The sequence below is a fragment of the Corvus cornix genome, chromosome 8 (genome assembly GCF_000738735.6).
Source record: "Corvus cornix cornix isolate S_Up_H32 chromosome 8, ASM73873v5, whole genome shotgun sequence".
Lineage (NCBI taxonomy): Eukaryota > Metazoa > Chordata > Aves > Passeriformes > Corvidae > Corvus > Corvus cornix.
Genome location: NC_046338.1, coordinates 21526975 through 21548513, shown reverse-complemented (window position 1 = coordinate 21548513; position 21539 = coordinate 21526975). Strand labels below are relative to the sequence as shown.

The 21539-nt window shown below is 37.6% G+C and overlaps 1 protein-coding gene across 4 annotated transcripts in view; it reads left to right on the top strand.

Moving 5' to 3' along the window:
- CAMSAP2 (calmodulin regulated spectrin associated protein family member 2) overlaps positions 1-21539 on the top strand; it is an 82277-nt gene that overhangs the window by 51490 nt on the left and 9248 nt on the right. For all 4 annotated transcript variants that reach the window (XM_039555720.1, XM_039555719.1, XM_039555717.1 and 1 more), the window contains 8 exons: positions 3085-3224; positions 10975-11068; positions 12139-12232; positions 15794-15864; positions 16384-16453; positions 17271-19482; positions 20533-20669; positions 21179-21399. In XM_039555720.1, coding sequence (XP_039411654.1) covers positions 3085-3224; positions 10975-11068; positions 12139-12232; positions 15794-15864; positions 16384-16453; positions 17271-19482; positions 20533-20669; positions 21179-21399 — 3039 coding nt within the window. The remainder of the gene's footprint in view (positions 1-3084; positions 3225-10974; positions 11069-12138; positions 12233-15793; positions 15865-16383; positions 16454-17270; positions 19483-20532; positions 20670-21178; positions 21400-21539) is intronic.

The following is a 21539-nucleotide window of genomic DNA, read 5'->3' as shown; positions in this document are numbered from 1 at the left end:
TTGTGCAGAAAGGTGCTTAAAAGCAATATACAGCAGGCATAATTTGAATGTGGTGGGTTTAATATAAACTTTGTGCCTATTTCTTTTTTACATTTAAATAAAAGGAGCCAAGATGTCCTTCCCTGGTGTGCTTGCTTTTATGTTGTTACACTAAAATAAACATACTTGAAACTACCTGCAAAACTCTTATTCTTGAAGCTGCCTAAGTGCTTTTTGTGAATCTGAGCAGTTACAGAAGTAGAGCTTGGAAGAGTTTGGAGTTAGGCTCTGCATAGCTGCACTGCATGACAAATAGTTGCTCTGTATTCTGGGCTTTTGGTTCACCTGACACCTACCCATATCATTTATAGAGCAACCAGAAATGTATAGTGTAGAATGTATTGGTGTCATGCTGTTCTATAATAGCAATTGTCTATGACGATGAGCAGCTTCATCTCATTCTTTTGCTCAGCAGCCTGGGTAAAGTTGCACCTTCCTCTTGGCAACTAAGAGCTGTAAAATGTCTTGGCAGCTAACACCCATCATTTTCTGCCTGTGTTCTTTCTATGATACCTTTGATGTCGTGGGAACACTTATACAGAAACATCCTGAGAAATCCAGGAACATGAAAAAAGGTTTAGAGCTTGCTAAAGACTGAAATCTGGAATTCATATACACAACCACTTTGTAGGGAGCTTCCAGCACAGTAGACAAAGATGAAAGGCACTAAGATGGATTCATTCACCTTTCTTCTGCAGCTTGTGAAAATTGATAAATAGAACTTCCAATTTACATCAACATTGCAGCCAGATGTACACTATTATATGTGATCGGGGAAGAATTAAAACTTGGGTGGTATTGACTGGGGTAACACCTGGTCCCTCTGTCCTGTTCCAGCACGGCTGGGAACACAGACAGTTTGAAAGGTCCTGTATACCTTGCGTGACCAATACATTCCTCCAGCATCTGACTTGAAACAGGGCAAGGCACATGTCATCTTTGGAACTTTAGTTTTAATATTCTTATTAGGTGTCCTGACATCGTCTTCCCTGAAGATACAAATGTGCATGTCATTGTCTCAGAAGTAAATTCAAAGGTACTCCAAAGCAACTGGAAACACTTTAATAAGATTTTGCTCATCTGCCCTGTATTTAGGTAATATAATTTTTGATGCACGTTGAATTTTACTGAGATTTGGTTCTGTATTGAAATTGAAGAAGGCAGGTAATAAAAGTACATATGCAAAAATGCTTAAAAATGCATTAACAAAAAAGAGAGAAGTATTTTAGAGTTCTCTGTAGTCTGAAATAGATCAGTACTTCTCATTAAGTCTTCATTTAACTTTCAAATCTAGGTTTCCTTGAAGGAATGCAGGACTAGAAAGGACTCCCAGCGAGTCAAGAAGTTGGCTATTGTACAAAATTATATAATCCCTTTCATGAATTTATCTTGTTCTATCTTAAAACTGTCAAGCTCTTGAAAATCTGTACTCCTCTTACCCACTGTCATAGAGTTCAATTTTTTTACATGATTTTAAATCTCATTCTTGGTTTTTACCTGTGTGCCTGTAGCCTGTCTTATGTGGCTTTGTTGTTCTTGCAGCAGTATCCTTTAGTTTGAGTAGCTTCTAATCTGATGTCTACATTTTTGATAGGTTTTCTTCCTCTTGTTTTAGCCCAGGCTACAAGCCAAGCCTTTTCAGTCTCCCCTGCTGAAGTGAACTTCCATTCACATTGTTATCCTCAATAGTTGTCTTCTGCAACTAGTCCAGTTTGGATTTATCTTTCTTGAATATGGATGGTTGCAATTGTACAGAGAAATCCAGACTGACATCCCATTCCTGCCTTGTACAGTGCTCCTCTGTCACTGCTGGAAATAAATTTTCTGATAGGTTTTAGCGTCATGTTTGTTTTTCCCATAGCTGCGTGATGCCAAAGGCACGTATGTTTACACTGGCTAATACATGATAACTCCCTGCTCTATATCACTTTCAGTCAGTGAATCACATTAGAATTTTATTAGATTCAAATGTATGACTTCACATTTTGCATTTCTGAATTTAATCTCATTTCAGTCAGTTTAGTCAAGTATTTTTTCCTATTGATCATCATCTGTGGGGTTGGAATGACAGACTTTGATTTTCTTCAGTATGGGAATCCTTATCCTGCTAGGATCAAAGCAGATTCCTTTTATGAGGAGACCTTTTATCCTTAACAATTCAAAACTTATGTGAAGTTCTGTCTTACACTGTTGGTTTAGGAATAAAATTTGATGCATGCTCTGGAAGTATATTTAATTCTTCAGTCCTTATTTTTAAGAAGACTGTCTTTTTTCACAGGAGTTATTATTGCTACTTAATATTCCAAGAAGCAGTAATAAAGAGAGAAGAGGCTATCTGGGAGACTATCTGGGCTTAAATAGTAATCAGAGAATTCTGTATAACTACCGAAATCTGTTCACAGTCACCAGTTCTTTGTCTTTAAATAGCACTTTCAAACAGAGAGTGATTATTCATATAACAGGCTTCAGCTCCTTGGAAAATCTCATCTCAAACATCTCAATCCACAAACACAAATACACAAGAACAGTCTGGTTTATTATGAAGATTCAGGCCTGAGGACGCTGAAATGTGCTCTTGGGTCCCTGTGTAAAGACAAAGAACTTTGTCTAAGTTCTTTATGTATGTACAGGGAAATGTATGTGAAAATGTGTTTATTTCTTACTGCCATTGCTCTGTAGAAAATCTAATTGCAAAAAATATTGTATTAGTGATTAAATGTATTTTTTATGACATGGAAATAGTTGGGGTGAGAGAATAACTTAAATTTTCACAAAAGGCAAAACAGAAACAAATTAACTTGTCGATAGTGAAAAACAAAATTAATTTTTACAAAAATATCTAAATACTTAGAAATGCAAAAATAAAATGTAGCTTAATAATTGCTTTCATTTCTGAAATAGAAAAATAAAAGTCTCTGGTGGGGAGGGGGGACAGAAATTGTCTGAATTTATCCAGTAAATGCTCCTGAATCCATAAAAGCCAAAAAGCACTTTTTTGCAAATCTGTCATTGTATCTAACCTTTACTTCTTTTCTTCTTTTTTAGATATTTGTTTGAAAGAGACCATGTCTTTGGCTGACAGCCTGTATAATCTACAACTGATTCAAGAATTTTGTCAGGAATACCTCAACCAGTGTTGCCATTTCAGTCTTGAGGATATGCTCTATGCAGCTTCTTCAATAAAGGTAAAAATATAACACATAAAAATGCAAGCAATGTCCACCGGACTATTTTGCTAATGATATGTTTAGTCTTTTTTTATTTGGCCTGCTGCTGTAGGGCTTCTCTTGTGATGTAGCATGCAACACACAAATTTCTGCAGAATGAAAAGCTACCTTCTTTTGGCCATTATGTTTTCCTAGGAATTTCAAAGTATTTTTTAAAAAGTGCTTGTGTAAGGATTTGTAAAAATTTGATTTTGTGCAAAACTATTTCCCACTTTATCATCTTAATAATTAATCAATAAAGTCTGTAATCTGCAATATTTCTGTTAAAATGTAATAGTGATCTGCATTAATTTAAATGTATCAAGGCCTTAACAAAAGGAAGAAATACTGAAGACTCTTTTATGGAATTATTACTCACTGTTCTTACTTTTTTCTGTGTACACAATAATTTCATGGGTTTTAATCTTAAAGCTCTTTCACTTTTGTAAAAGTGTACATTTCTGAGTTAATTTCATTGGAAAATCCAATGGCCTGATGCCCCAAATACAAGCAGTAACACAATCCCAGCAAATACAGTTTGAGTAAGCAATTAAGTGTTTTCAATCAGTCTAAGATTTTGCTCTTTTAGAAAGAGGAAAATAAAGCATTACTCTGTAATTCTTTAAGCCTGTGCACAAAGAGAAGGAGCAACTGAAGGATTTCTTGGCCAATTGTAATTTTAATTTTTCATTATTATGTTTCACCAAGACTTTCTTCTATATAAAACACACTTCATTTGCTTAAGATTCTTGTTGGCTTGCCTTTGGGGAATGAAATGTTATTTTTCTGAAGTCAGCATATCCATTGCAGATGGGATGTAATTGGTTTCTAAATATCTGGGTCATTTCACTGCTTTTATGATTTTCTAGCAATCTCACAAGCAGAGTCACAGAGGCCAGAGCTTGAATACAGCTTTGTTGTCTCCTGTAGGGCTGAACCCAATCCTTTTCAAATAAGTAATGAGCTGCCAGGGTGAGTAAGGGCAGTAGGACCTAAGTCTAGACTACTTAGCTGTTGCTGGTTTATTTTGTGTATGCAAAGTTGCGTAGTGGCTGCTTTCAGTCAACTTTTGGTGCTCTTAAATTTCACATGCAGTAATCTACCTACATACTTGTGAAGTCTGCTGCATTGCAGTCTGCCTTGGCTGTACTTCATAGTTCTACAGCCACAGTCAGCGATCTCGAGTAGGACTCCTTCACTGCATTTTGATTGTTTCTCTCTGCTTACAGATCCATGGAATAAATGCAATTGATTATTCTTGTTTTGATCCATGGCAATTACTCATACCATTTTTATAGTAATGGCTTGAATTATTTCTCAAGCCAGTGTGCACTAGGAAGCTTCAATTTTAAAAAAATAACTTTAGTAAATATTTTGTCACTATCCCAATGCATCAGACTTTACACTTTTAAAGTGCTGCAGACTCAGTGATTTTGCTGTTTCTGAACACTGTTTCTAGGTAGGATTTAGAGTTCTTTCAAAGAGTGTATTTCTAGATCTGAGAAAACCCTTTTGTGATCATGTTTTTACAAGTTGCTGTGGTGTGGATGCTTATTTAGATGTAAGTGCTACAAAGCAAGGCTGCCAAGTTTTTCTTCTAAACCTTGGCATGGAAACTTTGGCTAGTGCTGCAAACTCGCTTTTTCCAGTGTTAAGAATTAATCTGCTATAAAAATAAATTCATTGTTAAAGGAGCTCCTCCTTAGTTTTCCAGTGCATCTGATTAGAGTAAGTTTTAATAAATGTGTTTATTCTCCAAAGAATTTAATTGTCACTTTAAAAAAACTTGTATTGTAAATGGATATTTTAAATATTGCACATTGAATTACACTGGTTTGTGGAAGCTACTTGTATCTCAGCCTACAAAATTTACATAGTATGAAGTTTTAGGATTTATAGAAGTTTGTTAATCGGAAGAAATTCCTGTCTGTTTTCAGAGTGGTTCACTGTGCTTTTAGCTTAAAAATTTCTTACATACGTAGTGGTGACAGAAAAAGTAAAAAATACCAACTGCTGATATCTTACTGGAAAAGCCTCAATAAAAAGATCGTAGCAGAATTTTTGGAATTACAGTGCTGTGCCTTGTGTGGTCCTAGAAATTACAGTAGGTATTAAAGTGATCAAGCACAAAGTACCTACCTTACATTCTTCACAGGGCACCCTGCACTGTCCTGTTACATTAAATCAAGGTAGGTTAGAGATAGGGTATGATGCCGAAATTGACCAAGGTGACTGCCTGCTTTTGGTTTGTCATCAAAATGCACAGAAACACAGTGACTTCACTTAGGCATCCTAAGTCTTTGGTAGAGGCTGTCAGATTTTACAGCAGATGAAACTGTTGGCTTAGTTCTGTTTTAGCACAGAGGAAAAATAAGCTTTGTCTGGATTTTTAGACAGCTTTAATGTGTCATAATCAAAGGAAGCATAAAGTAAGTTTTGTTGCTCCTTATTGCTCCTTATTTCTTCTCCTCTAAGAAAAATACATTTGTGGAGTTCTTCATAAGATGTTTACTAAGGCAGGGCTACTGATATTAAAGAAAAGAAATATTTGAATACATTCCATGGATGCTTGAGGCACCAACAAGGGACCATACTGGTTCCTGGTTGTTTTCCTTTGAGACAGACAAACACAAGTAGAGAGTGATTACATAAAAATAATCACAATGTTTTCTGAATCCTCCCTGCATATTTAACAAGAGGAAATAATAGAAAATCTTGGATTTCTCTTTAGTTGTGCAGATTGCTTTTTTGCCCTTCTCCTGTAAGCAGTTTCATCCTCAGACAGGATTTATTTTTTAAGTATCTTGTTCTTCACCTGTATCTGGGAAAGTACACAGAACTGAAAGAACTGTTTTATTGTGGTTTGACATGCACTTGTTTTGCCTTTTCTAAGAACAAGTTTGTAGAAATAAAAAACCTTGTATAAAGTGCCATCACAAGAAGTATGAACCACCCTGCAGAACTGTAAAGACTTATTTGCTGCTTTGTCCCAACAGTTGATTAGCACTGTGATGTAATAGGAGGTATGTAGTATTTGTGCTTTGGTTATCTAAGGGAATGCATAATTCCTAAAAGGTTGTGGTATGGTCCCTGAATAGAAGGAATTAAAATAAAAGCATCTTACATGTTCCATTTGTCGCATGAAATTATTTCTAAAGGAGTTAAAAACCACATCTTTGGTTGTAATTTATTATATTCTTGATAATTTTAGATCAGTCTCTGCCACTTTATTCTAGTAGGGCTATAGGCTTCAAATCTAAGAGCAAGTCATTTAGGAGGTTAACTGTCAAAGAGGGAGCTGACTGACAGCTTGAATCATTTGGTGTTTGCCATGATTTGAGAGCTTATGTGGGAACTTGACATTGCATCAATTGACAGGCAGTTAATTATTGTCTTTTGTAAGTGTTCCTTTACCTGAGCCTTTAAAAATGTGTGGGTTTGTGTTTTGTTTTCTTATATAGTGATCCTAAACTTGTACTATTCATTTAATGTACACATGTTGTACATTCTCTCTTCACTGATAGAGGATTGAGGGTGAGACTCAGATAACAATATTAGAGCAATTTTTATTAATTCCACTGCCATTATTAGTAGCATGACTCAGTTATTACTAAGAGAGAACTATTCACACACAGCACTCATTTGCTTACAGAGTTCACACACATTCACACACAGTGATTTTTACTGGGTTGGGGCCTGGCCCTGTGGTCTCCCAGAAGCAGGGCCTCATACTGGCCCACCAGTGGCTTTGGGGAAGGTGTCCAGAAAGTTACTCAAGGGGTTCATTTGTCTCTTGGGGTGTGTATATACATATAATCTTTGTCTGCATATAATAACTACTGCCCCTGTGGGCGCAGCCAGGGTTGTACAGCCTGTGGTTGACACAAGCGTGCTGCTGGTCCTGTAAGGATCTGGCTGAGTCCTGCTGCTCTCAGCCCGTGGGTTCCTGGGCATTCAGCAGGGCCATGGAGCTCTGCAGCCTCTTGGTTCTTGGGGGGGTGTTGTGTGCTGCTCCTCAGCACAAATGCTGCTTCTCTTTGGCTGCTGTGTGCTGATATCTGTAGAGTCTGCTCACCCAAGCTCATGCAGAGGGCATATTTATTACAGAATGAAAGCTTTCATAATGTGAAATGACACAAATCTGGGAGATGATTGCTGTGTCTTGACTGAAGGGGCATTCCTCTGACCTAGATGTGGGCCAGACTCTAAACTGTGCAGAATCACAACTAAGCACATGGAATAGGTATCTTATTTTTGCACTTGATTACTAACCAGAAAAAACATTTGCTCTGTCAAATTTTCTTTGATTCAGATCCAGAAGTTCTGTTTTTTCTTTCCACTGCTGAATTGAACAAGAATATATGATATCTAAAGGGTTGATTTATATAAAAAAATATTTGTTGCACTTGAGCAGTTTTGAGTACTTGTATTTTCTGATGTAATACTGATGGTGAGTTTGTAAACAGCCTAAGCAGAGGCTGTAATCAGCACCAGAGATGAGAAAAAAAAAAGTGCAAATACATTGCATAGATAAATCCTAGAAATTCAGGGCTGCACAATGTCCACACGTGTTGCACAGCTTTCCCTTCAGTGTCAGTGCAAAACCCACTGCCAGCCAGGCTGCTCACCTAAGCCTGAACTGGCAACTGGAGTGAGCCCCTTAAGGACCTGGGAGAGCAGCTGGCTGTGCTTGGTGAGGCTGTTACTATGTATGGTGGGAGTCAGTTCAGCCATTCGATTCCCATCTGGCTGGGTTAAAAGGATTCAGGATCAGGAATTAAAAGTAAGCTTCAACCAGGGAATAGTTTTTTGAGACAGTTTCTCCCTGAGAGGGACCAAATGTTCCTGACTCATTATTTAAAGGGAAGCAGCGTGGTTTGCTTTCACTGATGCTAATCAGCTGCTCTTTCCTCTCTGTTCTGGTCTGAAACAAGACAGAGTGGATTTTCAAACTGAGTTATTGTGGCATTTATTAGCCTGTGGCAGGACAAAGGACAAACTGGTAGTGCTTGGATCATACACAGAACTGTAGTTCGGCCTTCTCGAGACAGTTTGGGACACTCCAGTTTTCTGCAATCTTGAAGCATTTCTGTTGGCACTTGTATAACAAAAAAGCTGTGGATTTGCACCAGAGGTGACCTTTCCTGCCCACTGGACAGAGATTTTAATGTGTATAATGTTAAAAATTTTACAGTGCATTTTATGTTCATTTTGAAAAAATTTCTAAAAACCTCCATGGCTGCTTTCACACCCAATTTTAGTGGATGCAAGCCTGATGACGAATTACATGTATCATTTGTGTATATGAGCTTACGGTTATTCTATAAATATGCAGATCTAAAAGCTATAGGTATTAGGAGGGTATAATATATTTGAAGTATTTGAAATGAAATGAGAATGTTTAGCAAATAACAGGATCTCTGAAGCTGCAAGTCTGCCATCTGCTGTTCAGGGGGCTTGAGCCAGCCTGGGCTGCTCAGAGCTTCCTCGGCTTTTATTACCGTTAAAATACTGTTAAGCTTCTGAATATTGTGTGCAAGTGCATGTGATAATCATATGGCAAGCTGTTAGAATTTCTGTCACCATAATCAAGGCAAAATCTGTGGAAATAATATCTAAATTCTTCTGAGTCCTGGATAGCAACAGTACTACAGACCCACTGCTAATTTTTCCAAAAAACTTTGTTACTGATCATCAGTCTTTCTCTTTGATAATTCTTAATGTCCCTTTCTGACTAAAAATAACTTGTGAGAAAATGTGATTTCCATCATGATGGCTCACCACCAGACATCCGAAGTAGCCTCTGTTCTCATTGGGCTGTGCAGCACTTTGATTTTTAGTTCAGTAAATACTGCTTTGGTGACTTTAGAAAGACAAACTGTCTTGCAGCAGCTCAGGGCTGTGTAGAAGATATTCTGCATAGAATATCTGTCCTTTATAAAATAGTCACACTATTGTGTGTCTATATTTTGTTGAAATGCAGCATTTCAACATAAACATAAGAAATTGGAGTATCTAAATGCAGTATTATTTCAGATGGGGACAAAGCTATGATTAGAATATTTCGTAATTTATTTTTTGTACTAAAAAATCAAGTTAAAAATGTAGAAGTTTAAGGAGAGGCAAGGGGAGGGGGAAATATTAGGGGAGAAATTATAATATTCTGAAATTGGAGTATTAAAAATCATACTTTGTCTGAGAAGTACATCTGATTTTTTCTTGGTCTAAGCTTCCTAATGAAATCCGTGTGTGATACCCAAATGCTATGCTTGACATTCACTTTGAATGGAAAAGATTCTGCTATGTACTTTTCCTCATTCAGTTCTGTCGAGCTGAATAAGCAACGACGGGGTTTTTCCTATTCTATTTATAACTTCTGTGTAATAACTATGGCAACATCTGCCTGATCCCTTCACCATATAGTAAAGTGTAGGAGTACTGTTTGGTCTGAGTACCCCCTTGCTGAAGTAAAGGATTATCTGTGTTAGAAATCTTCAGGAAAAATAAATCTGAAGCAGAAGTGTCAAGCGGATACTCAAAATTATATTTTCAAATATACTGATGCAGAATTGAGATTATCTCATTTATTATCAAAGATTTTTTAGCAAATTTTTTGTTTATTTTAAAATGATGTTCTTATCCTTAATGCTTGTTGTTTGTTTTTGAAATAGAATGACATTTTGTTTAGAATTTTTGAAAGAAACTCTTTCAAAGAGCTGTTTAATTATGGTTTCCCATTTTAATGTATAAGCACTGTTTACATCTTCAGACTTTGTAAGACTGGTGGCACAGGTCTGTGCACCTGCTTGAGCCAGCTCAAACCTGGATATTTGCTGATCTCATTCAGTTGATCTTTCTAGATATGAAGTAGCACTGAAGCTGTAGAAGCTTTGGCCTCTGAACTCTTCAGCCTCCACAGTCAACAACCTTCTGGACTTCTTGCACTCCTCATGTGCTCTTGCAGCAGAAACAGCTGCTCCTGCCTGGTTTTCCTCTATTGATTTTTGTTGTTGTTTTGATGCAGTTTGTCACCAGCTGTCTTTTCCTTTTCATTTGCTTTTCCCCTCGTGTTAAATCTGGTGGCTCCCACACCGTGTCTTTCATAGCTGTGTGATGGGAACGTACAGTAGGGAGGTGTATCAGCAGTGTATTAAGTGTGCATAAACCTTTGGAGCTAAATCTTGTTCTAACCTGCAGTCAAGAAACTCTGCTGCTGGTTTTTGTTTTGCATTGAAGACTTGTAAATTTGGGTACATCTTCAAAAGTGTGACCAAAGCCACGTACTTAACACAAAAGCTAAAATCAGATTCCAACTTCCTGCACTAAAACGAAGGGCTACCATACTTTTTCACATTAAAAATCCCTGAAAAAAGCATTGCCTAGCCTTGCAATGGACTTTTCACTGCTATTTTTTAATGGAAATGGCTGATCTTTGGCAGGCACCCATCCTGCTCCTCGCTGCCCTCCCTGCAGGACATCAGGCTTGAGCATATGCTAGTTACGAAATGTTTCAACCCCATCAGTTGCAATCTGGTCGAGTTATGTATTGGTGCTACAGATCAGTTGTACTGGTCTTTATTTCTAAAAAAACAGTGGAGATTGGAAAAAAAGTGGAGATTGTAAACTGGCTGAAACACAGAGGCATCTCCCAAATGCTGCTTAATCTGTTTATTTGCAGGCTTGTGTTTTAACATCAATTTCTCTTCATCTTTTTTTTTTTTTCATGTAGAGCAATTACATGGTGTTCATGGCAGAATTGTTCTGGTGGTTTGAAGTGGTGAAGCCATCATTTGTACAACCCCGTGTTGTTGTGCATCCCCAAGGTAATTATGTTATGGATTGGCCTTAATATGCATGTTTTGATATGTATGTGTACAAATTGCCATTGTGTTCACAGATACAGTGAATATTTTAGTTAACAGGATTTGGCAGTGTACAACTCCCTTAAAGAAGGAAGGAGAGGAGTACTCTTTCTTCATTGTACATCTTCATCTCATCTCATAAAACATAATCAGATTTTTTTGTCTGTTACCAAAAACTCATTTAAATTGTTGTAGTATAATCACTTGCAAATTTTCCTGACCTCAACAAGCCTAGAATCCATTTATGCCCATGCAAGGATTACAAACATAATAAGAAACCAAGAACAGAATTTAGCCTGAAGTACTTGTGTTGCTGAGAAGATACCAAGAGAAAGAATCATAAATCTGGGGAAAGTGAATAGAGAGCTAATTGTCAAATTGCATTTTGTACCTGGTGCAAAGGCACCATCTTCCATCAGCAAATTCTCAAATTCAAAAATCCACCTCTCAGATAGATCTTGTGATCTGTTAATGACAACAAAGGTAATTGAAATGTTCCTACAGCAATGCTGTGATTGGCTTTCCATGCACTAGGAAGAGTTTTTCATTGGGTGGCTCTTACACCTTTTTTTCATTTATATGCTTTATAGCACATACAAATCTGACACAAACCTCTAAATAGTGATAACTGTTTTAGGGTGTGACAAATAACCTATTTTATAGTCAGTCACAGGGTTTGGGGAGAAAAACTTCTATCAGAAGCATTTCTTCCAGAAGAACAACTGTCGCTAAAACTGTTTGTTTCCTTTTAATTTTGTGGCTCTTTTTAACTTTATTTGTCTGTATTGGTTCTTCCCTTGCTCTTTCCAGTCTATTTTGTCAGTCTTCATTTCTTTAATTAGTGCCAATATGGGAGCTTCAGAGGATGTAAAGATGAAAGGAAGTGAGAGTTTTAATCTATATAAAGGAATCAATGAAAATTCTTTAAATCTTTGAAAATCATTATTTAAGAGTATTTTGGACAGCTTTTCTACTATGTAATTTAACTGAATACTAAACTATAATAACTTGAACTTTGTTCTTCCTGGCAGCTGAACCTGCAAAAGATGCAGCATCTGCTCACAGCTTGAATGCTAACAGAAGAAATTATATGGATGGTCCATCTGGTTCTGACTTTGTAGCCAGGTAATGCCAGGGAATCGCTAGAACTGTTTCACAATCTCCTCCTTTCTGTTCAAAATCAAACAGATTTTTGAATTTAGTTTTTTTGCCTTTTTCAAAGCTCAATTATTGAGTTACCAGATACAATCTGTGGAATTTTGTGCAATATCCCATAGTTCAGCCCTCCCTCCCTGCTGCATGTTCATGTTTGTACACTTGGACAGCATGCTGTTCTCTTACCAGTTTCCAAAACAACCCTCAGCATTCAGCAAAGAAGTGTCACACAGCCTTGTTCTCTTCAGTTTCGAGTGGAGCTGCTGACCAGGTGTACTCTGAAGGAGCTATTTTTCTGGAATTCACAGCAAATTTTCCAAAAGTTATAATGAAAGTAAACTAAGATAACATAACTGAGTGATGGGTTTAGTTTGATTGGGTTATGTTGCTATGGTACCATGAAAGTCAAATATGTAAAAATAAATATTTAAGCTATGATGAATTTCTCCCAACTGCCTCCTGATGGGGAGGAGAATTGGAAAGAAAATGTAAACCTCATGAGATAAGAACAGTTTAATAATTGAAACAAAATAAAATGTGATGATAATAATAATAATTGCAATGAAAAGGAGAGAGTGGAATAAACCGCAGGAGAACAAGGGCTGCACAGTACAATTGTTCCCTCCAGCAGCGATCAGCCCATCCCAGCCAACTCCCCCAGTTCATCCTGAGCACAACAGCCATGGTTTGCAACATCCCTGTGGCCAGCTCAGCTCAGCTGTCCTGGCCATGCTCCCCCACAGCTCCTCCTGCACTTCCTCGCTGGCACGAGGCTCTGAGAAGTTCTTGACTTAGAGAAAGCACCACTGAAGAAACAACTGAAACACCAGTGTGTTATCAACAGTGCTCTCACACTGAATCCAAAACACAGCTACAGGAAGAAAATTCACTCTGTCCCAGCCAAAACCAAGACAATGTGAAACATTATTTTTAGTTATACTCTTACAGGTTTGGAAGCAATGTAAAAACATCCTGTTTCCCTTGTGTTCTGTAGCTGATCATACATTTGATGAATTTCTTGAAGGAGATCTAATCGCTCTCCGCAACTGCCTGAAAGGAGGTTGTAGACAGGTGGGGATTGGTCTCCTCTCGCAAGGAGGAATCGATAGGAGAAGAGGAAGCAGTCTCCATTTGCACTAAGAAAGGTTTAGATTGGATATTAGCAAAAATTTGTTCACCAAAAAAGTTGTCAAGGATTGGAACAGGCTTCCTGGGAAGTGATGGAGTCTCCATCCCTGGAATTATTTAAGACATGTAGATGTGGCACTTAGTGACATGGTTTAATGGTGTCCTTGGCAGTGCTGGGTTAATGGCTGGACTTCATGATCTTAAGGGTCTTTTCCAACCTATTCTTTCTATGATAAGGGACATAAATTGTACATTAGGCTTTCTTTTTAATCTTTCTTTTGCCAAGGTAAAGAAAGCCTTCCAGTGATGTGATCTGGACACAGTGAATGAGAGACAGCAATTACAATATATTTATAATTTGGAGGCTTTTATTTTGGTTTATTGACTTTATCTAAAATGGCACAGAGGAGAAGGATAAAATTAGCATTTTAACTGAATATTTAGCAAATTGTTGATTGCCAACCCAGATAATCCTGTTTAGCCTTTTCTGTTGGTTTTGGATGGGGTTTTTGAAGAGGGGGGTGAGGGTTTGGTTGGGTTTAAGATTCCTAAGTACATTTTTAGTATTTAGGAATCTATGCTGACTTTAATAAGGGAGTAATATTTCTTACTACCATTAAATGCTGGGATTCCAAATCCTTTCCCTGTATGTGTCCAAAGTGTGTTTCCCTTGTAGACAATGATTTTATTTTCGTGTAAACTGAGCATATAAGCCAGGAGAACAAGACCCAGTAGTTTTGAACATATCCTTTGAAGCAGGGGTTCCCGAGGCCTTTTTGCTGTATCTTTCCTCATAAACCAGGGTATTTCATCCAACATGATGATACATCACTGCAGGACAAAGGAAGGGCCCAAAAAGTAATTTCAGATTGTTGGAATCCAACACACAGGCTGCAGGTTCCCTGGCAGAACAGACCTGACTGCAGGATGTTGGGGTCCTGGGCCTTCCTCCCTGTCCCAACTGTGCATTCCTGCCCCCTTGAGCATTTGAATTGCCATTTCAGCACACAAAGACAAAAAAAATGAAGCCAGTCGGAAAAAGTGAATGTTCTTCTGTCGCCTTAGCTTGTTGAAATGACTCAGAGGATTGGATGGAGAGCCAGATCCAGCACAGAGGAGGGAGTGGGACTGTGGCAGTGAGCAGTTACAATGTCTGAGGTTGCCATGGAACCCAGTCTTGGTGCCAGAATCAGTCTTTTCCCCAAGGAAAATTAAGTGTATAGATTTTCTTCATGGTAGCAAATTTTCGCAGGCTGCTGGATTAAATTTGGAAAGCATGCTTTTCTTTTAAGATAACTTATAGACATTAGGATTTTAAAATTCTCACAGAAATCTTGAATGCCATTTAAAACAGATACATCATGTAGCTAGTGTGTAGTGTTACTGACACAAAAAATGAGGAATTTATGGGAACCTGTACTGAACAATTTAATATACTTATGAAAGATGCTTTTGTAGATTGTATTTTTCTTAAATTGTTGGGAATATCCTTCTTGCAAATATTATTTAGAGACATTTCTACACCATACAGTATATATAATATAATAAATTAAACAAATATTCTGACTGAAAAATGTGAGTTTGGGAGTGTCCAATTCAGTGGACAAAATTCAAAACATGAAAGGATTTAATCCAGCTTGTTTTTGAAGTCTGGCTTCTCTAGAAGTGTTTTACATACAAATCCATGTGTCTTTACGTACGTGTCTTTGTTCTGATCATGAAGAAGCACCTTGATCAAAACACTGAATTATGTTAATCTGATCCTGGATTAACACAGCTACTCAATTACAGACCTTCTCTGTAAACCAAATAAAGTGTCTGTGTAAGTAGAAACAGAGGAAATCTCTATAATTACTCCTTTAGTAGTGAATATATTTTTTTATTTATAAAGTCATGTCTATCACAAAATCTTCTTTGTCCACTTCTAGTGCATGTTGCAGTCCAGACACAAAGCAGAAGTTTCAAACTAAGCAACTGCAAATAGAAATGCATGGGAAGTATGTGATATTGGCTGCAGTCACTCAGTTTGGAGGCCAGTAGGAGCTGACTCATTTTGCTCATGTTTGTTTGGACTTTTTACTAAAATCAAACCTAAAAAATGGAACCTTCTAATAGAGACATTTACATTAAATAAATCAGGAGACAAATATGTTAACAAAAGTAATGCAGCAGCTCTGTAGCTGTTCGTGTGTGAGAAATATATTTTTGACTTTTTGGCCTACCTGCATTAGTTCCAGGCCAAGGTTCTCTTTTTAGTTGATAAATTAATATTTCCAGAAGAAAATTACATGTCACTTTCTTTCCCATCACAAATTGTCTTGGCCCAGGACATGATGACTGGTTGCCCTTTTGTAATGTGGCTTTCAATGTATTAATTTTAAGTTAATGTCTGTTGCTTTATAGATTGGAAAGTCCAGCTTACACACCACCTCACCAACTGCATACTCCCCAGCAGCCTTATTCATCTGCTCCAGGTAACAATTCACAAAGGGGTGGGAGAGGCAATGAGACAAGGTGTTGTCATCTGAGTAAATTGCTGTCTTGCTTATATTTATTCAAACATTACTTATGCAGAAATAGGGGGAGACCTTTACATGAAAAATTAATTAATTTACATAATTGACTTTGGTAATTTATAAAATGTGCAAGTGGGAAGTTTGTGTTTGTACCAAATACATTTTGTGTGTTTTTTTTAATTTGACTTCTGTTTTGATTATGTGGAAGATGGCTTACAACAAGTATTTGCAGTACATTTTAGTAGGATTTGTAGAATATTTTACACAATAGTAAATTCTATGAGGGATGAGGAGTATAATATATATTTAGGATGAAATTGGCTTTGTTGCTCTAGTTGTATTTTCAATATGTAAACACTTTTTTGCCATTGCAGTGTTCTGAGTAGTGAAGCAGATTAATTTGTTAAAGCAACAGAAGCTGATGTTAAAATAATTTTCCACAGCAGTTACATTAGGTCCTATTTTTATTTCACTTAGGAGTCATCAGAAGGTCCACATCAATGTCTTATGTAGATGGGCATGTCGGGACATGGCCCAAAGAAAAAAGGTAAGAAGTCTTACAAGCTGGTTACAAAATATTGGGGTTTGGTTATCAGCAGTAGTACATGTTCCATTGTAGTTCGGATTTTCCGAGTCCTGTAATAAGAATTCTTGTAAGCTACTTGCAAAGGTAGAAAAAGAAAGATAAAACTGTATCATGGATTAAAAACTGGTTAATAGGAAACAATCTTCAGAAAGAAATAATTTATTCTTTACATTGGAAGAGGTATGCTTCAGATATTTGAATTGCTGGCATTGAATATGTTCAGATTTACTCACCACAGTGAACTAAACGTGGTAAGAGTAACATGGCTAATGATCTCAGTAGCTTTTAAGCTTGTATTATTTTGGGGATGCTAAGAACAAGCAGGCTGAATGTATTGGTTTTCAATTAGACCAGCCATAAACTTTTAATCTGTAGGGTATAAACCAAAGTTGAAATGATAAGAGTTATAGTGGCACATAAACTGTGTCTTTTCACACCTTCCTTCTGATCTATGATGGCAATTCCTATACTCCTAAAATTCCTAGAATTTATTCCAAAGTAGCAAAAAGCATTTTCTGAGTCTGAAGAAAATGTTGTTACATTCTATTCTATTGTGCTTTTAAAAACACTATTATATTTATATCTATTTATCTATCTAAAAATATCTAAAAATATATCCATGTTTATTATATTTGAAGCTAGGCAAAATACAGTAAAATTAACAGTGCCTTTAATACTACCAGCTTAAAATAATTTTAAAACCAAATACAAATATTTCATTATTCTTATTAATAACCATGAGTTGCTCAGTTACTTTCTTTATTCTGATCTCTATTAGGTCATCATTACATGGAGTTTCATTTGACATTCCTTTTGACAAAGAAAAAAGCATTCCAGTATCTACTCCAAACAGAGGAATTCCTAGATCTGTGAGCAATGAAGGCCTTACAGGAAACATCAACCGCATGCCAAAGCATTCTAGAAAAAATCTGTCCTTCAAACCAGTGAATGGAGAAGAGGAGAATCAAGATATTGAAGAGGAAAAGGACATGACACCTCTTAAAGACACAAAGGCCAATCAGTCTCTTAATGCAAATCAAAGAAATGCCAATGAGAGCAGACACTACAGGTTTCCAAATGGAGCTCTGCAAAACAGGGCAGTTCTGGATGATTTTGGCAATCAGATTGAGACGCCAAGCATTGAAGAGGCTTTGCAGATAATTCATGACACCGAAAAATCTCCCAGACTTCTCCAAACAGACCAAATTACAAATGGGTTCTTTCTTCACAATCGGGAAATGAGCATCTTGAATTCAAACATTAAACCAAATCAGACTACCCCAGATGTAATCACAGACACTAAAGGTGCTCTGAGTCCTGTGACTGACAACACAGAAGTAGATACTGGAATACATGTCCCATCAGAAGATATCCCAGAGACAATGGATGAGGATTCTTCTTTGAGAGATTATACTGTAAGCATGGACTCTGACATGGAAGAACCATCTAAATTTCTCCAGGATTATGACATGCGGGCTAGCAATCACAGAGATCAATTAAGTCCCTGTCCCAGCTCAGTAAGTACTAAATCACAGGCAGGCAGCAGTGCTTCTTCGAGCTCAGGGGTTAAAATGACCAGCTTTGCAGAGCAGAAATTCAGGAAGTTGAATCACACAGATAGTAAAAGCAGTGGAAGCAGTTCTCAGAAAACCACACCAGAAGGTTCTGAGCTGAACATCCCTCATATGGTTGCTTGGGCTCATATTCCCGAGGAAGCATCTGTTCCTCAAGGAAGAGACACTACACAATTACTGGCTTCTGAAATGGTACAGCTTAGGATGAAGCTAGAGGAAAAGAGGCGAGCCATTGAAGCACAGAAGAAGAAAGTTGAAGCTGCATTCACAAAGCAGCGGCAGAAAATGGGAAGAACAGCATTTCTTAATGTTGTGAAAAAGAAAGGTGATGGGGTATCACCTCTCCGAGAGGAAGCAGCAGGAGCTGAAGATGAGAAGGTATTCACTGACAGCAATCGGTTGAAAGAAAAAGAAACTCAAAAATCCGATGACCAAACTAGTAAGATTTCAGAATTAATAAAAGAAAACCCAGAAAATTCTCATAGCAAATGGTTAAAATCTCCTGCTACTTCTGGGGATGCTGAAAAGCAATGGAATTTAGCAAGCCCCTCAGAAGACAATCTTAATGACGGAGATCTCTTAGAATATACAAAATCTATCGAAAAACTAAACTCTTCCCTACACTTTTTACAACAAGAAATGCAACGTCTATCCCTTCAGCAGGAGATGTTGATGCAGATGAGAGAGCAACAGGCTTGGGTTATTTCTCCTCCTCAGCCTTCTCCTCAGAAGCAGATTCGGGACTTTAAGTCTTCTTCAAGGCAAGGGGGAACTCCAGCTCCTGTTGCACCTTTCTCACAGGAATCTCCTCGCTCTACGCATCAGTCTCCACAATCTTCCAACAGGAAGAATGCCTCTTTTCACATTAAAATGCAAAGGACTCCTAGGCCAAACGAACTGAAAATAACACCTCTAAACCGTACCTTGACTGCCCCACGGTCTGTGGACAGTCTTCCCCGCTTGAGGAGGTTTTCTCCCAGTCAGGTGCCCATTCAGACTAGATCATTTGTTTGCTTTGGAGATGATGGTGAACGTGTGAGCGAACCTCAATTAAAGGGAAATCTTTTGAAAGAAGGCAAATCTACAGAAGAGGTAGCAAAAGAAGAAGGACCAAAATTGCCAAAACAGGGTGAGCAGAAGTTGGAGGAAAAGGAGATTAAGCCTATTGAATCTAATGTTTCTGAAGTATTATCTCAGCCTATCACAGAAACCGTCTGCCTCACCCCAAATGAAGATCAGCTAAACCAACCGATTTTACCACCTCCAGCTCCCAAAACAGCTAACTTAATTGAAGTTTCCCTATCAGATTTGAAGCCACCAGAAAAAAGTGAGGTATCTGTTGAGAAGTATGAAGGTGAGAGTGATAGAGAACAGTTTGAAGATGACCAGAAAGTGTGTTGTGGATTCTTTTTTAAGGTAAGAGAACTAGTGGATGTGTATGTCGGCTGTTAAGCTTTGTTTGAATCTTTAATTGAGATGTGAATGTCACTGATGATTAAAGTCCAAGCAATTGGTACTGCAACTCTAAGTGTGCAAGTTTATCTTTTGGACTTGATTAATTTGGCATCATAAGAGTGGTGAGATTCTACCATACTGTGGTTCTGAGCATGCCAGTGTATCCTTTTCCATTGATAGTTATGGAAGAGTGCTTGGAGGTCTTGGTGAGGAAGATGCATGCTGAATGTAGATTCATTTTTAACATCTGTTTTGGTGATCTTGATTAAACGTGCTCACATCTCACCTTCACCTCCCCACCTCACCCCCAAATAAAAGTTTTTGAAGTACACAACAGCCTGCATTTTTAAAAATTATTCACATTTTTGAATTGCACTCTGGAGAACCTTTTTCTGTCTTTTGACTGGCTAAGAAAGTATAGTCTGCTGAGACTCCCTTTTGAAGCTGGTATTTGGGAGCACTCCTTGGAGACTTTTTATTAAAGGGCTGTATTCAGACAGGCTTTTTACTATAATGCATATTGTAAGACAGTGGTCTAGACTTATTTCCATCTTGGAATACCCCAAAATTTTGTGTCATGTATCTAGATGCACCTAGCTTGTCTGGAAGCATTCCTCAGTTCTAACAAAACACCTGGCTTGCTCAGAAGTTACTTTTATATGGTGCATAGTTATTGGGGTTTGTGATAATTACCTTCATGTTCATACATGCAGAATTTTCCAAAGCTGAAAGAAGTTTATGCTATGTAGGATCTGAGTCAAAACTAAAATATCTCACTTAGCAAGTTTTCTCGTATCAGTGTTGAATTTTGTTTGACTCAGGAAGGAAAAATTCCATTATGAAGTTTTTAAGAGTCTTAAGAAAAATCTTCAAAAATAAACTTCAAATACTGCAAGAGTATGTTAGGATACTCAGTCTACAGAATTAAGTGTCTAATGACTTGGCAAAATCAGCTGCTGAATTTAAAGATTTTAATATTTTTGGTCCTTTTCTTTCAAAAACGGTTGCTAGGATGATCAAAAGGCAGAAAATGATATGGCAATGAAACGAGCAGCATTGTTGGAAAAGCGTTTGAGAAGGGAAAGAGAGACTTTGCTTCGAAAGCAGCAGCTGGAAGCAGAACTAGAACATAAGAAGGAAGAGACAAGGTAAAGCTACATGTAATGATCAGGAATGGTGAACATAAAAATGTCTGCTTTAGTTAGAAGTGGAACTTGCAAGTCAAAAATTTGCATCTTAATATCCAAGTTATTTACTGCTAGAATCAGATGTGCAGAGGAGCCCAGCTGGCCCTGCGGGACAGCAGGTGGCATCAGTCTGTAGCTCGCTCAGGCTGGGAGCTGTGCTGGCCTGGGCACAGCTCCTCAGAGCATGGCTTTGAGGGAGCCTGTACCCCTCAGGGCCCTTTCTGCACAAAATGCACAATGTTCACTCAGTTACAGCAATGAAGCTGATAAACCTTCATTTGGTTTTATTGGTAGCAATATCCTAAAAAGTTTAAATTCTCTGAAAATTGTAAAAAAATTAGAAAGTCTCTTACTGGTGTTTGAGAACATTGAAGTTCCAAAAATCTGATGCTTGTGTTGTCCTCACTGTACTAGCTGAAATCCTCTATTTGGAAAGTTTCTGCTGCTGAATTTTTTTGGTAAATTTTTAGACGCAAAACAGAAGAAGAACGTCAGAAGAAGGAGGATGAACGAGCACGGCGAGAATTTATTAAGCAGGAATATATGAGAAGGAAACAACTAAAGCTTATGGAAGACATGGATACTGTCATAAAGCCACGTTCCCTCTCAATCAAACAAAAAAAGCCACGTCCAAAATCTATTCATAGAGATCATATTGAATCACCTAAGACACCAGTCAAAGGCCCACCAGGTAACAAATGTTTATGTGGAAAAAGAGTCTGTTCATGCTAAAACACCAGCTTGGTTTTTGGTCCTAACAAGCACGTGCATTTATGAGTGTCTTGTGCTAAATTGAAACTGCACGTGACCAAACTGGAAAGCAAAATTTGG